Here is a 16,190-nt window from a genome sequence, read left to right on the forward strand (position 1 = left end):
CCCTAAAGGACCATTTTGCCCTACCTTAGGCAGTGCATCCTAGTGGAAAGAGCAGGGGCCCGGAAGTCAGAGAGCCTGAGTAGTAGCTGTAACTGCTTTGTGACCTCGGGCAAATCACTAAATTTCTCTGTGCCTCAGTTTCTTCATCTGTAAAATTTTTTCAAAAGCCATTCTCTCTCCAACTTGGACTATGAACCCCATGTGGGACAGGGACTGTGACTGACATGGTAATCTTGCATCTACCCTGGTGCTTAGAACAAGGTTTGAGACGTAGTAAGCACTTACAAATATCACAGTTATTATTATTATTATTACCCTCAAAGTGAATCAGATAGACGAGTAAGGAAATTTGCTAAACAGGTGCACTTGGTAGTGAAAGGCTACAGAGACAGAAACCTTTACAGTACGTACAGATACTCTGTATTCAGCTCTAACCTCTCTTCTAAGGAATGGATAATACTTTAGAGGCATTAGAAGCAATGTGGCTCAGTGGAAAGAGCACAGGCTTTGGAGTCAGAGGTCAGGGGTTCAAATCCCGGCTCCACCAATTGTCAGCTGTGTGACTTTGGGCAAGTCATAACTTCTCTGTGCCTCAGTTACCGCATCTGTAAAATGGGGATTAAGACTGTGAGCCCCCCGTGGGACAACCTGATCACCTTGTAACCTCCCCAGTGCTTAGAACAGTGCTTTGCACAAAGCAAGCACTTAATAAATGCCATTATTATTATCCCATTAATCCTCATTGCATCCCGAATGTAAATTCATGTCAAGCTTGCACAGTTGGTTTTCAGAGTGTTGTTTATATGAATGTAGTTGGTGGCCCAGCAGAAGCTTATCATCAGAGAGATTTTCCCCCAAAGCTCTGATATTCCTCCACAATGTCATGTTCAAATGGGAATGCAGAAGCTAAAGGACAGCATCACTTGGCACTTCTTAAGTGCCATAATGGTGGACAGCTGGGAGACCCCAGCAATAGACAAATCAACTGGGAGGGGAGATGCCACAGTCTTGGAGCAGAAATTTCAGGAAAATCAGTATAACAAAAGGCAGATTGGAAAACAGGCTGCCCAACTGGCAAACCTGTCACTCCTTCAGAGGACTTTCTTTAAGTGCACACTTTGGTGAGTGGGTTATCAATCACATTTTGGACTTAGTAATAATAATAATGATGGTATTTGTTAAGTGCTTACTATGTGCCAAGCACTGTTCTAAACACTGGGGGGAATACAAGGTAATCAGATTGTCTCACATTGGGCTCACAGTCTTCATCCCCACTTTACAGATGAGGTAACTGAAGCACAGATAAGTTAAGTGACTTGTCCAAAGTCACACAGCTGACAAGTGGCAGAGCAGGGATTAGAACCCGTGACCTCTGACTCCCAAGCCCGGGCTCTTTCCTCTAGGCCACACTGCTTCTCTTGGACTTCTCAATAAAGCAAGCAATAGTATTTATTGAGCTCTTGCTTTGTGCAAAACACTATACTAAACATTTGGAAATGTACAAGAGACTCAGTAGACACAATCCCAATCCTCAAGGATTTATAATCCATCATGGGAGATAGACACTAAACTAAATTATAGGTAGGGGGAGATGACAGGGTATAAAGATATGAACAGAAGTGCTGTAGTAGTAGCAGGGGTGGGAAAACAGGGTGGGGAGAAAGAATAATCAGGAAAAGCTTCTTGGAGGAGATGATATTTTCAACCACATATGGATTGGAGCTCACCACCAATGCTGTCATCTTAGAAATGAGGGACAGATTATGCTCTCTCTCTCTCTCTCTCTCTCTCTCTCTCTCTCTCTCTCTCTCTCTCTCTCTTTCTCTCTCTCTCTCTCTCTCTCTCCCCTTTAAAATCTTGTTTTAAAATCCAAGCATCTCTGGGGGATAGTTCATATTTTATGTTTACAAATGGGTAAACTGAGACTCCAAATTGCTTCTCTGTAGTTATTTAGCAAGCTAAGAATCACAGTCTCCTGAACCCTTGAAGAGACCCAGGTTGGAACCACTCCTAGACCCCCTCAGTGACAATGGCCCTCATCCCTCAACATATCACTCCAGGATGACCCAACAGAACCAGGATATTCTCCTCCATATTCAGAGATTCCACCAAATCCAGTACCAATATCCTTTTATAATGCTGGGTGCAATTTCTTAAAACCAGACCATTTGCCAAATAGAAGTCTGCAAAATGAGGTTGGCATCCAGCTAGTGAAATCTTCCTAAAACCCAGTGCAGTGGCCAAAGAAAAAAAAAAAGCTTTCAATGGTTCAGGTTCCAGTTTCTCCCTCAACACCTCTTCCTGCTTGGCCAGAAGTCAGCTAGCACACCCTGAAGAGTTACTTTCAATTTCAGAGAACTAATTACCTCCAGGAAAGACTGGCCTGTTTCTCTTCCACTCAGGTAACAGGACCCACCCCTAAAATTTGCAGTTTGATAAGTAGGACAACCCCTGTTTTGCGTCTAACAGCTATCTGATGCTTAGTTTTCTCCATCCTCATTGACTTTCTAATTGTCCAGTCTTGATGTCCCTCCAAACCAACCTTATTTAAATGAACCTGGCAGGGAGATTCACAGCGGTGAGTGATGCCAACCCACCTCCCTGGCCTGACTTCAACTGTCTCCCTCTCTAGTCTGTAAGCTCCTTGTGGGCAGAGACCACTCCTACCTACAGTGTTGTATTGTACTCTTCCAAATGCTTAGGGCAGTGCTCTGCACAGTGAGTGTTCCATCAATACCACCGACTGAATTAGTTGTTTTGGGTCTGCTGTTCCCTGAAGTTATAGCGCTACCCCTAGATAGTGCCAGGATTCAGAGACCCATTCTACGGATTCCTCCGCTGCCAGACAAATACACTATTCATGTTAGCCAGTGCTCCCTCCCACCAATCCAATGCAGAAGCAGCGTGGCACAGTGGATAGAACAAAGGCTTGGGAGTCAGAAGGAGATGCGTACTAATCCCGGCTCCACCGTTTGCCTGCTGTGTGACCTTAGTCAAGTCACTTAACTTCTCTGTGCCACAGTTACCTTATCTGTACAATGAGGGTTAAAACCCTGAGCCCCATGAAGAACAGGGACTGTGCCCAACCTGATTTTCTTGTATCTACCCCATTGCTTTGAACAGTGTTTGACACAAAATAAGCACTTAACCAATACCAACATCATCATCAAAGATGCTAGCTTGTGTTCCTTTGTTCCTTGGCCTAGCCTTGCATCATTCAAATTTGAGCTTCCCTTGAAATGACAGAGTGCTTTTTATGCCTTGATCAACATTGACCTGGGGAAGAGGCAGAAGGGAAGGAGAAGGAGGGGTTTGTGGGGAGCAAACTCTCCTCATTGCAACATGGGGTGTGGGGGAAGGGAGGAGACTTGACAGGACTATGTACAGTGTATATGCTCACACTGATGTGAACACAAACAAGCCAGAATGAAAGAATTCCTCACTGACCTCTGATGCCTGCTGTTTCCTCACTCTCCTACAGGGCTTTATGACACCATTCCCTGCAATGCAGTTTAGCTGATCTCTGCCTTGCCTTCCCTTCACCTGAATCTACTTCGCTTCTGATGTTCTAGTTTTACTGTGTCCCATTACCAGATTAAGGATTTTAGGCGTTATTACTGACAAGTTAAGCAGACCTCCTCTTGGGGGAAGTCTCATCTGCCAGTAGACTCAACAGGGCAGCAGAACAGATTGTCTATTATGAAATATTTGTGGTCAGAACAGAAACTTCAGACTAGGAAAAGGAGCAAGAGGGAGCTGCAAGAGACATTAGCATAACTTTAGGGGCCCTTTGACATGTCTCCCTTGATTATGTTGTCCTAAATTCTACCTCATTTACATGCAACAGTAATCACAAACAGAGGCCAGCTGACAACCATCCTATCGTCCAACAGACTTGCCGAGATAATGATGGGATTTTTTTTTCCCTTCCTCTTGTCTTTGCCTTCACACACGGTGACTCAGAGGAGCAACAGCAGCTTGCTGCAGTCTGCACACATTGGCTGAGAGCTCAGGGAAAAGAGGGGTGGAATATGGCCATTCCCTGTTGTGCAAAACAGTCACCATAGATGAAGGTACAAGCCATATCCTCTCTGTTTTCCATCCCACTGACACCCAGTTTGTCCTCCACTCTCCAAGGGCTGATCGCATGTAACCGTCCTAGGGAAATGAAACAACTTCTGTCACAAAACTGTTCAAGCCCCTGATCAGTCAGGAATGGAGTCATTGCCTAGCCTGGAAAAGTTGGAAATGGGGTATTGCCAAACTTGGAATAGTGGGAAGAGTGCTAGGAATGGGGATATGGTCTAGTCTGAAGACAGTGGGAATGGGGGCATTTCCAAGTATGGGAATTGCAAGAATGGGAACATCACAAAGCCTGGGAGAGCCAGGAATGGGAGCATGGCCACACCAGATAATGGTGGGAATGGGGCAATCCCAAAATTGGGAGAGATGGGAATAGGGGTATAGCTAAGCATGGAAATGACAGAATGGGGGCACCTCCAAGCCTGGGAGAGTCAGGAAGGAAAGGAAGCAAGGCAGGGTTTGCAATTAGTAAATTAAGTATATTTGTTTTAGTCTTATTCTAATGCTACTTATAATAATTACAGTACTTGTTAAGCACTTACTATGTGCCAAGCACTTACTATTTGCCAAGCACTGTTAATCAGGTTGGACACAGTCCATGTCCCACATGGAGCTCACACTCTTAATCCCCATTTTATAGATGTGGTAACTAAGACCCAGAGAAGTTAAGTCATTCATCCAAGGTCACCTAGTCAGAAATAGAATCTAGGTCCTCTTGGCTCCCAGGTTTGTGCTCTGTCCACTATGCCATGCTGTGTGTACAGCACTGGACTGAACTAAACACTTGGGAAAATACAGTACAAGTAGATGGCATGATCCCTGCCCTCAAGAAACTTACAACATATCACTCTGGCACAGTAAACAAGAGTGCTCTGTTGAGTCAGGCAGAAGGTAAACAAGCCAGAATCTCTTGCCTACCAGCATGTACACTGCTGCCTACTTCAACCAGGAGAACAGACTTTTTTCTTGTCCTTGGACTTAATAGTGCCCCTGATGGACATAGAAGACTTCAGGTAATGAACATTCCCCACGTTCACTCTAACACAGGAAGAAAGGAAATGCCTTGGGGAAAACAACTGTATTTGAGTTGAGTTAAAACTGTGTTTATTCATAACAATAAGGAAACATTTAGAATGGTTTGTAAACTGGGAAAAAACTCTGGAAGGTAGGAGAAGTCAACTTGGACTCAAGGAAGGAAATGGAAGAATATTCATTTATTCATTCAATCATACTTATTGAGTGCTGTGTGCACAGCACTGTACTAAGTGCTTGAGAAGTACAAGTTGGCAACATATAGAGACGGTCCCTACCCAACAGCGGGCTCACAGTCTAGAAGATCCCTCCAAAGTTTTAACTTCAAAACTCTATAAGTTCATTTCTCTACTGATTTCACACACCAAGAACCCTTGGGTCACTATGATGTCAAAATCTATCCCATTCAGCTTCCAGAACGCCCTGCCTTGTGACAGAAAATATCCTCCAGGCACAGTTTCACTTCTAAGTAGTTGAAAGTTGTAATTATTTTTAAGTGTCTACCCCTGCTGACTAAAAAGAGGTGGTTTTTTTTTTTTTGTTTTTCAGACTAGTGTGAAGGGGAATCAGAGAAGCAGTTTGACCAAGAGGAAAGAGCACAGGCTCTGGTAGTCAGAGGACCTGGGTTCTAATCCCATCTCTGCCACTTGCCTGCTTCATGACCTTGGACAAGTCACTTCTCTGTCGTTCAGTTTCTTCACCTATTAAATTGTGATCGAATCCTACTCCCTCTTGCATTGTCTGTGTCCAAACTGATTATATCTTGTACCTACCACAATGCTAGGCACAAAGCAAGAGTTTAGCAAGTACCTTAAAAGGAAAACGAGATTACTGAAGCTTTGGAAAACTGAAATAATTTGCAATTTGCCTAGTAATGTAGTTCACCTGCTTCCAATCAGCTCTCCCCCATTAGAATGGGGGGAGAAAGTGTCTACTGCTTCCATTGTACATTCCTAGGTGCTTGTGCGGTGCATGGCACCCACTGGATACTAAATAAATAAACCCTTACTGTTCTAGCTGGCACCACCTTCCTCAGGCTAAGAGGAGTTCTCAAAATGGTGCTTTTCATGTGACCTTCACTAATCACTCTGAGTATTACCTTTAATTGGGCTGATCACTGGGCTTTCCTGAAATAATATCGACCTCAATGGGAGAAATGCACATTGTACTTGTTGTAGCCTCTGACCCTCACAGAACTGAAGGGCATTATGCTCCATCATTTTGTTATTATTTGTCTTTGCTTTGCTTCCCACACTGCTTCTTAAGGCATAATAGATTTTGATGACTCTCATTCAGAAGAGGCTATTCAATATTAATTTAATTTCCCTGTAACAAGTACTACTCTACCCTTAGGACATAAGAGGCAAAGGAAAGGGCTACACCTGAAAAGCTTTGTCGTTGCCTTTTGGATTATGATTAATGCTTAACCCAATCAACAAGTTGGGGGCGGGTGGGGAGGGAGGAAAATTACATTAGTTTCAACTTTTTCCTCTGTAATTCCGGGTCTATACCTGGGCACTATCTCATTAAGTAGACTTCCTGGGAGCAAACTGTGTAGCTGAAATGTCATTCAGTTCATGTTCCCTCTGTTCCACTTGTTCTTGTACAGGTACTCATGGAGTGACCCTCTCTGGGTCCAAAGTGTTTAAACTCACAGCATCTGTGGAAAAGGCTGAAGAAGGACTGTGACCAGAAACTGCATCTGTGGCTCTGTGCACCGAGCCTGAAATGGTACAGTGGATGCAAAATGGTAGAGTCGTTCCCATTTCCAAGTCTTGGAAATTGAGGCTCACAGAGACCAGGCTACTGATCCAACATCAGTTTGGCCTAACATCTCAGACAGATCCAGTGGGACGTGTTTAGGTTGAGGTCCAAGGACATGCCACATTCTCTCCTTAACAATGAGCCCCAGCACTTGGTAAAATGCTTGACACATAGTAAGCACTTAAATACTATCATTACTATTATTATTATTATTATTATGAGCCAGAGTCTACCTCCTTGATTAAAAGAATGATTGCTAATCCCAAACTCCTGAAGAACATAGGAAACACACCCGATGTTCTGTGAAGAGTAACAGGACTGTAATTTTTCCAGCAAGGTGGGGAACACACAAAATAAATCATGGCCAAGAAGCTTTCGCACCCAATCTTTTGAGATCTGGTTCTCTCTTTTGAACCAGGTGCTCCCAGAATATGCACATTGTTTTCTGGCTCATGATCATATGAAACAGGATGCCAGGAGAAGTCGAATTTCTTTGTGAAACTCATTTTAATTTTATCTGATTTGGAACTAAAACTCGGAGGGAGAGGAGAAGGAGGAGAAGAATATTTGTTTAGCACTTGGAGAATATTTGTTTAGCACTCACCTGTCTACATGTTTTGTTTTGTTGTCTGTCTCCCCCTTCTAGACTATGAGCTCGTTGTTGGGTACTCTGCACACAGTAAGCGCTCAATAAATACGATTGATTGTTGGGTAGGGACTGTCTCTATATGTTGCCATCTTGTACTTCCCAAGTGCTTAGTACAGTGCTCTGCACACAGTAAGTGCTCAATAAATATGACTGAATGAATGAATGGATGAACTTAGACTGGGAGCCCCAAGTGGGACAGGGACTGTGTCCAACGAATCAACTTGTATCTACCCCAGTGCTTAGAACAATGTTTGACACACAGTAAGCACTTAAATACTATAGAAAGCACTCTGCTAAAGACAGCAGTAGGCACAAGATAATTAAGTTCCTGTCCCACGTGGGGCTCACAGTCTGAGGAAGAGAGAAAATAGATTTTTAATCCATATTTTATAGATAGGAAACCGAGACACAGAGAGGCTAAGGGACTTCCTCGAAGTTATACAGAAGGCAAGTGAGGGAAACCGGAGTAGAACCCACTTCCCCTGATTCCTAAGCTCATGCACTTTTCCTGACCCATGCTGCTTCACTGTAGGAAACCACAGTATGACACTGGGGAAGACCAAGCAAACAGCTGTACATCTTTAAAAATCTTCACGATCTCCCCCTCGAGCACAGAAGTATCTGCATGTTCCAGGAGGCCCACCCATGTCCATCAGGCCCAGTCTCAGTGGAAAGAGCGCGGGCTTTGAAGTCAGAGGTTATGGGTTCAAATCCCAGCTCCACCAATTGTCGGCTGTGTGACTTTGGGCAAGTCACTTAACTTCTCAGTGCCCCAGTTACCTCATCTGTAAAATGGGGATTAAGACTGTGGGCCCCCCCGTGGGACACCTGATCACTGTGTAACCTCCCCAGCTCTTAGAACAGTGCTTTGCACATAGTAAGTGCTTAATGAATGCTATTATTATTATTATTATTTCGGGAAGGCCACGGCTTCCCCTCTAGAGACGAGGTCTTATGGCACTGGCAGGGAACTACCAGGCCACTGTGAACCTCAGCCTTGCTCCCTCGAAGAGACGTAAGGAGGCTGAGTGGGTCTCCGTCAAAAGCCAGGACCAGAAACCTGGACCTTTCTTTGTAATCCAAAAACTAAAGTTTGGTTTTCTGATCCTAAACTTCAGCACAATTTCCGGTTTCGATTCACACCCATTCTGACACTCTGCAGAAATATGTGGCTCCAAACAAGGCTCTTGTCCCTTGCGGTCTTGCATCTCTTGAAGGAAAAAGGACCAACCTAGAGAGGAAACCTGCCACTGAGGACAGAGCATTCACTCTTCAAGTTTGGTCGGTCCTGGAAGAGCAGCATCATCTGGTCTTGTCTGTTCATGGATGTGGAGCATTAGGAAACAGTAAAGTACAACTTTGGACTATAAATCAGTTTTGCATCTCATTATCTGGAAAAGTATCCTGGAATTTATCTAACTTCCTATGCACTTTAAGCACCATTCTTCCAGCCATTGAGATAATGGATTGTGAGGAGGAGAACAAAGTGAATCATCTCATTTCAAGATTGCAGTTCCCCTGAAGCAGAAGTTTCTGTGACAACATGTGACATTTTATAATTTGAAGAGCTGATTTTAGGTTCACTTTTGGAACTGACAGCTAGGAATTCCACTCACTAATAAAGTTTCTACTAATTCCCTAGGTATGTATCACACTGCACACTGTTTGGGTAGAGATCATCGGTGTCTAGTGCATATGTGTGCTTCATGTATATATATATACAGATTTAGATGCACATACACACACTCAGAAACAGCCTCTCTGCAGCCAAAGAGAAATGTGAAGTTGAACTCTCCAGTGATAATTAAATCAGCTTATTCCAGGCCAAGACACCCTTTCCTCTCAACAGCAATTTTTTTGCATGTACTGCCTGTAAAATTCCACTTCTTTGCCGTGCACTCACGACCTTATTCATGAGTTGTTATGTGTTTCTCAGCAAGGGGCTTGGTTACCTGCACCTTGGCCTGATATCCAAAGCCCATCATTTCAACTGTGAGACATGAGGAAGAGACACATTGTTTTCCCAGTCAAACAGCAGTGAGTTGTTTGCTTTGTTTAAAAAAAAAAGTAATAATAAAGCAGTCAGGGAATGCTGACTTGGCTGGATAAACAAAGTTTTGGTTGATGTTACAAAAGTGTCCATTTTGTGACCCAAAAGTGATAAGCTCACATCAGTGCCACTGGTGCTTTTGTCATTAATCAGTTAAGGGACTGGGAGGAAGGAAGGGGTAAAATCAATTCAGTTTTTCTGGGTTTCTTCTCTCAACATCAGTAATCTCTCTTGGTTTTGTTTGCAGCAGGGATGAATGGAATTAACAAGGACTGGTAGACAGGAGACCCACGTCTAACCCCAGGTCTACCACTGGCCTGTGGTGTCATCTTGGACAGCCTCTCTGGGTGTCAGTTTCACCATCTGCAAAATGGGGATAAGATATCTGCTCTTTCTACCTTTCACAAGGCTTAAGGGAAACATCAGGGGTTGTGTCTGAATTTATTATTTTGTAGCAATAAATGCCATAAAAAAAGGATTGTTACAAGGAGTGTCCCAGGGACAAGAACAGTGCTTGGCACATAGTAGGAGCTTAATACCATCAATATTACTATAGATCACTTAAACTGCCTCAGTGTGTGATGATGATTACCCTGAGATTCCCATGGGTAATTTCACTGATAGGAAACTTAGGGACATCACTTTGTTTAGTAGCAGTAGTAATGGCATTTAACAAGACCCCTATAGAGTACAATCCACCATACCAAGTGCTCAGGAAAGTACAAAAGAAGTGCAAAATACATTCCCTGCCCACAAGGAGTTTACACTCTAACCTTTGGGATTAACCCAACTCTTGGATGGTATCCAAAGAACTGTATTTCTGAGGCAGCCTGAATCCATGATCCCAGACTCCAACTGCCTCATATGAAGAAAGAAGGAAAAGAATGAAGATAATGGGCTAATGAGATTTCCAAATTAAAGAGGGGCACATGATTTTGACATTAGTCACCTCCAAGAGAATTGTCATCAGAGATGGCGACAGGAAAGCCGAAACAAGTGCCAGTGATATAGGATACAAATCTGAACAAGTTTGAAGTTTCAGTGGTACAGAACTCTACAGTGAACTTTGGATTTTAACTCCACTTTGAACTCCAAAGAGAAGCAGCAGCATGGCTTGGTGGAAGGAGCACAGACTTTGGAGTCGGAAGACGTGGGTTCTAATCCCGGGCTCTGCCACTTGTCTGCTGTGTGACCTTGGGCAAGTCACTTAACTTCTCTGTGCTTCAGTTACTTCATCTGTAAATTGGGGATTAAAACTGTGAGCCCCACATAGGACAACTTGATGACCTTGTATCTACCCCAGCGCTTAAAACAGAGCTTAAACAGTGCTTGGCACAAAGTAAGCACTTAACAAATACCATCATTATCACTATTATTATTACTATTATTATTAGTAGTAGTAAATCTTCCCTGATTACTTGAGGATCTGAGACACCAGGGAGATTTCTGAAATGAGTCCAGGCATTTTCAGAAACATATGGAACCAGCACTTAGTACAGTGCTCTGCTCATAGTAAGTGCTTAATAAATACAATTACTATTTTCCAAACACCTTTTCTTTCCATAAGGAAATAAAATCACCCCTCCACAGATCAATCAATCAGTGGTATTTGTTGAGTACTCACTGTGTGCAGAGCATAATTCTAGGGAGAGTACAATAGACCAGGTAGAGATGAGCTTACATGGACATTGCTTTATTTTATCAAGGTTTTATTTTTAATCAAGACCAGAGGCTGTTTCAACTGGGTATTAGTCGACAATGTTTAGAAGTACTTGTTCAAAATATTCTGGGTAATGGACAGGTAAAGATTTGGTCAAAAGCAGAGGGCTCTCCTCTGAGTGACCACACCAACGGGAGTGTTAGCCCAGCTCTCTAGGTTATAGCTGCTGCAAGCATCTGAGGTTGAACAAATCCTTGTCTCCCTGATAAGACTACACACAACCAGCTGATTCATCCGAATCAACTCAAAAGCCACATTCAGTACCCTGGGAGGTAGGGCATGGAGAACTTCGGACACGGCAAAGCAAAGCAAATAATAATAACAATAATAATAATAATAATAATTGTGGTTTTTGATAAGCACTTACTATGTGCAAAGCACTTTATTAAGGACTGGGATAGATATATGATAATCGGGTCCTGTAAGTGACACAGTCTAAATAGGAGGGAGAACAGCTACCGAATCTCCACTTTGCAGATGAGGGAACTGAGGCAGAGAGAAGTGCCCAATGTCTCGTATCAGGAAGGTGATGGAGATGGGATTTGAACTCAGGTCCTCTGACTCAAACCCATGCTCTTTAATAATTGAGGTAATAATTACGGTATTTATTAAACGCTTACTATATGCCAAACACTGTACTAAGTCCTGGGGTAGATACAAGATCGTCAGGTTCCTCAAGGAGCTCGCACTCCCACTAGGCTATGCTATTCCAATGTGCCCACTAATAACCACTTGGGCACAAAGGAGCAATCAATGATCAGTGGTATTTATTGAGTGCTTACTGTGTACAGAGCATATAGTACTGCACTAAGCACTTGAAAGAAAACAGTACAGCGTAATTTGTTGCCTTCCCCTTCCCAGCCCATTATGACGCAGCCTGGCCTTACAGAAAACAAGGACCTGGGCGTCAGAGACCCTAGGTTCCAATCCCAGTTCCACCACTTACCTGCTGTGTGACCTTGGGCAAGTCACTTATCTATGCCTCGTCCCCTCATTGACAAAATGGGGATTCAATACCTGTTCTCCCTCCTACTTAGATTATGACCCCTTACGGGACCTGATTTTGTTGCATCTCTCCCAGCACTTAGAACAGTGCCTGACATATCATAAGTGCTCAACATAAACCACCAGTACTATTATTAGGATTAGACTTGTTTGATTTTTTGAGAGATGCAGCAAGGTCTAGTGGATCCTGAGTTCTAATCCCTACTCCACCATTTGAATGCTGTGTGACCTTGGCAAGTCACTTAACTTCTCAGTTACATCATCTGTGAAATGGGATTAGGACTGAGCCCAATGTGGTACAGAGACTGCATCCAACTGATTTTCCTGTATGACCCCAGCACTTAGTACAGTGCTTAGCACCTAGTAAGCACTCAAATATCACAATCATTTTTATAATATAGCAAACATTTAAATATCACAATTATTATTATATAGTAAGCACTTAGCAAATAACACAATTATTATTATATAGTGAGTGCTTAGTAAATACCACAATTATTATTATAGTGAGCACTACCCCAGTTATTATATAGTAAGAACTTAGCAAATACCATAATTATTATTATTACTATTATTATTATTGTTCCCCCATATACCACTGTCTGAATTCTGCTTACTTCAGAACCTGCCTGACCTCACCTGAATGATGTCAGACCTTCTCCATCTCCCAGCTGCCATATGAATATTCTTCTCCAGGATGCTAGAAGCCAGAACCCATAGCCTCCAGGTTCTCCCTGATCCATGATACAATTTCTATTGGAAATGACTCACTGAAGGGATGTCCGAGCTGCCATTCCTCCTGTGATTTTCCACTGGTCCCCAATAGTAAAGAGAATTGTCCATCTCCCAGACCATCCTGTTGTCAGTCCCACCAGAAACGCGAATTGCATAACCAAGCCAGTGCCTCTCACTACCAGAACTGGACTGTACCAAGTTCTGAACCAAATCCTAATTTTCAGTGGATTGTAATCAATCAGTGGCATTTATTGAGCATTTACTGGGTGCAGAGCACTGTACTAACCATTTGGGAGAGTACAACCCACAGAGTTGGTAGACACGTTCCCCACCCACAACAAGCTTACAGTCTAGAGAGGGGGTTACTGAAGCTTGTAAACTCCTTTAAGACCAGGAATGTGTATTTTGCTCCTGTTGTACTTTTCCAAGTGCTTAGTACAGGAGATTACATTCAGTAGATTAAATACCATTTCTACAGTCTCCCTTTCCAGAAGTCTTGGGTGCTCTGGCTCTAGTCTTTTTTCCCACCTTAGTTTCTTCTTCCAAACTTTCCTTTTTTAAAGTAAAGGCAAATAGCCCCACTGCACAGACTCACTGGGAGTTCACACAGGTGGGTAAGAGGTTGGAGAGGGTTGTGTTTTCCTTCAGCCCTTTACCCATTCAAACTACAGATCCACTGGGGAAACAGCATGTTCTAGTCGAAAGAGCATGGACTTTGGAATCAGAAGACCTGGGTTTTAATCCCAGCTATACTCAGATGGTTACAATCTGCTGTGTGACCATGGACAAGTCACTTAACTTCTCTAGGCCTTAGTTTGCTCAACTGTTAAATGGGGATTTAATATGTGCTCCATCCTACTTATATTGTAAACCTCTTGTGGGGCAGGGTCTTTGTTCAACCCTATTATGTTACTTCTGTTCCAGGGCTTAATACAGCACTTAGCACGTAGTAGGTGCTCAACAAAAACCATAATTATTCTTATTCTCATCTCATCAAGCTTGGGACTCAGGGACACTCAAAGCAGAACTGTGATGGAGTCACTTTGCTTGTTGCCCAGACTCTCATCATGTTTCCCAAGACCGTCCTGGTCACAGGCATCCACTCCACATGGACAGTGGGAGTGATGACCCCCCCACAACTTTTTGAACTGGGCTCCCAGCCCTGCTCATTCTGGTCAGCTGAAAGACCTGAGAGTCTCCAATCACGACTGAAAAGATCCAGAACATCTTTCTGACCTCTTTGCTCTTTGAAGCCTGCTTCTCCCAACCCTCATGCCCCTACAATCCCTACCCCCTTTCCACCCCAGTGCTCAAAATGAAAAGTAAGTCTCTCTGGTCCCAAACCTTTCCCCTGAAGCTTTTCAAAGAAAATAATTAGGTCTCCCAAGGCCCTGGTGCAGTCATCAATATTCATTCCAGCCCATAATCCTGATGCATCTCAGCCTTTAGGTCCCAGATCATGGTCCCTGGGGCTGAGTCTTAAAACTTTGACTCTAGGCAGGAAGTTTTCCAGCTTCTTAGCCAGAGTTTCCTATCATATCCAATCTCCTCATGGTGATGGAGAGGCCAAAGAAGAAGTCACTGTCTCTAAGGAGGACTAACACAGGGAAGGAAGGGCCTCAGAGCTCTGCTTCTGCAGCTGAGTCTTGGTACAGGTACTGAGGCAACAACCAATGTTACATCTTTTTAAATCTTTTGCCTTTCCCTCAGGTCAAATCCAACTCTCTGGGTGAACATGGCCTCCTGTAGGGGGCACCAGAGAGCCATCGAATGGTTAATAATAATAATAATAATAATAATAATAATAGCATTTGTTAAGCGCTTACTATGTGCAAAACACTCATCATCTTGAAGGAGACAAGGGCACAGGAGAGAAGGGGCAAGAAGGATCTTTACTGAAAAGGGATGAACTTCAGATTCACTCCCCATCCCCCCGGCCCTACCTCCTTCCCCTCCCCACAGCACCTGTATATATGTTTGTACAGATTTATTACTCCATTTATTTTACTTGTACATATTTACTATTCTATTTTATTTTCTTAATATGTGTTGTTTTGTTGTCTGTCTCCCCCTTCTAGACTGTGAGCCCGCTATTGGGTAGGGACCGTCTCTACATGTTACCAACTGGTACTTCCCAAGCACTTAGTACGGTGCTCTGCACACAGTAAACGCTCAATAAATACGATTGAATGAATGAGTGAATGAACTTGTAAAACCACAGCCACAAAAGAGTCCTAGGTTTTTTAGATTCAGTTTCCCCAGCTTGCCCATCCAGCCTACAGAGGGTCGGGGGATTGATTTTGCCATCTCCTACCTGATAATCACGTACATGACCAATAGGTTGCCCACCAGTCCAACAACACACACGATCAGGTAGACCACCACAATGGTCACTTTGATGCCCAGGGGGAGGAACGTGTCCTGGGTCTCATTGAAGAGCGGATAGTCGGGCCGGAAGGTGATGTTCAGCAGGGAGGCATTGCCCAGCAGTTTGTTCACATAGAAGTCTTCCCAGAGGGAAGGATGGAAAACAGGATCCATGGTCTCCCCTCCCCCCGACCCGGCGGTGGGAGCAGCAGCAGCAGCAGCGGCGGCACCTGAGGGCTACAGAATGAGAGCGACGTTACCAGGACTGTCCCAATGTCCCATCCAGTCTCCCTCATTGCGCATCAGAACCAACACCACCAGTCTGAGAAACACAGGGAACCCATCCGTTTAAAACAAACCAGCTAAGATTATGTAAAGTGTTTACAGACACCACGTACACTCACACCCTGAGCACACCACTAGAGATCCAGATACCCAGAGAGAACAGCTGTACTGCAGTCCTTTGAGGTGCATAACACAATTCTCCCCAGTTTGAGCTCTCTGCTCGCATTGTATTCACACACACACACACACACACACACACACACACACACACACACAATCCCTAGGCTTTACACCACAAAACTGCTCCAGTGAAAGAACAGACATGGCAAACGCATTCCCTGGCTTTCCCATGAAACAATGACCATGGCGAGCTATCCGGTCCTCTCCAGGCACTGCACCAGGAGCCCGGCTGCATCCACTCTGACCAGAATAAACAGCATTCGGCTGGAATCAGGGACTGCATAAAGTTAAAACGGCTGGACTGGCTCCTTACCTCAGTG

General features: G+C 43.8%; 1 protein-coding gene across 1 annotated transcript in view; it reads right to left on the reverse strand.

Annotated features, from left to right (window-relative positions):
- OPRL1 (opioid related nociceptin receptor 1) overlaps positions 1 to 15,617 on the reverse strand; it is a 35,425-nt gene extending 19,808 nt beyond the window's left edge. The window contains exon 1 of the mRNA XM_038750707.1: positions 15,353 to 15,617. Within this exon, the coding sequence (XP_038606635.1) occupies positions 15,353 to 15,579 (227 nt within the window). The 5' untranslated portion in view covers positions 15,580 to 15,617. The remainder of the gene's footprint in view (positions 1 to 15,352) is intronic.
- Positions 15,618 to 16,190: the final 573 nt, after the last annotated feature.

The sequence above is a fragment of the Tachyglossus aculeatus genome, chromosome 8 (genome assembly GCF_015852505.1).
Source record: "Tachyglossus aculeatus isolate mTacAcu1 chromosome 8, mTacAcu1.pri, whole genome shotgun sequence".
Classification (NCBI taxonomy): Eukaryota; Metazoa; Chordata; class Mammalia; order Monotremata; family Tachyglossidae; genus Tachyglossus; species Tachyglossus aculeatus.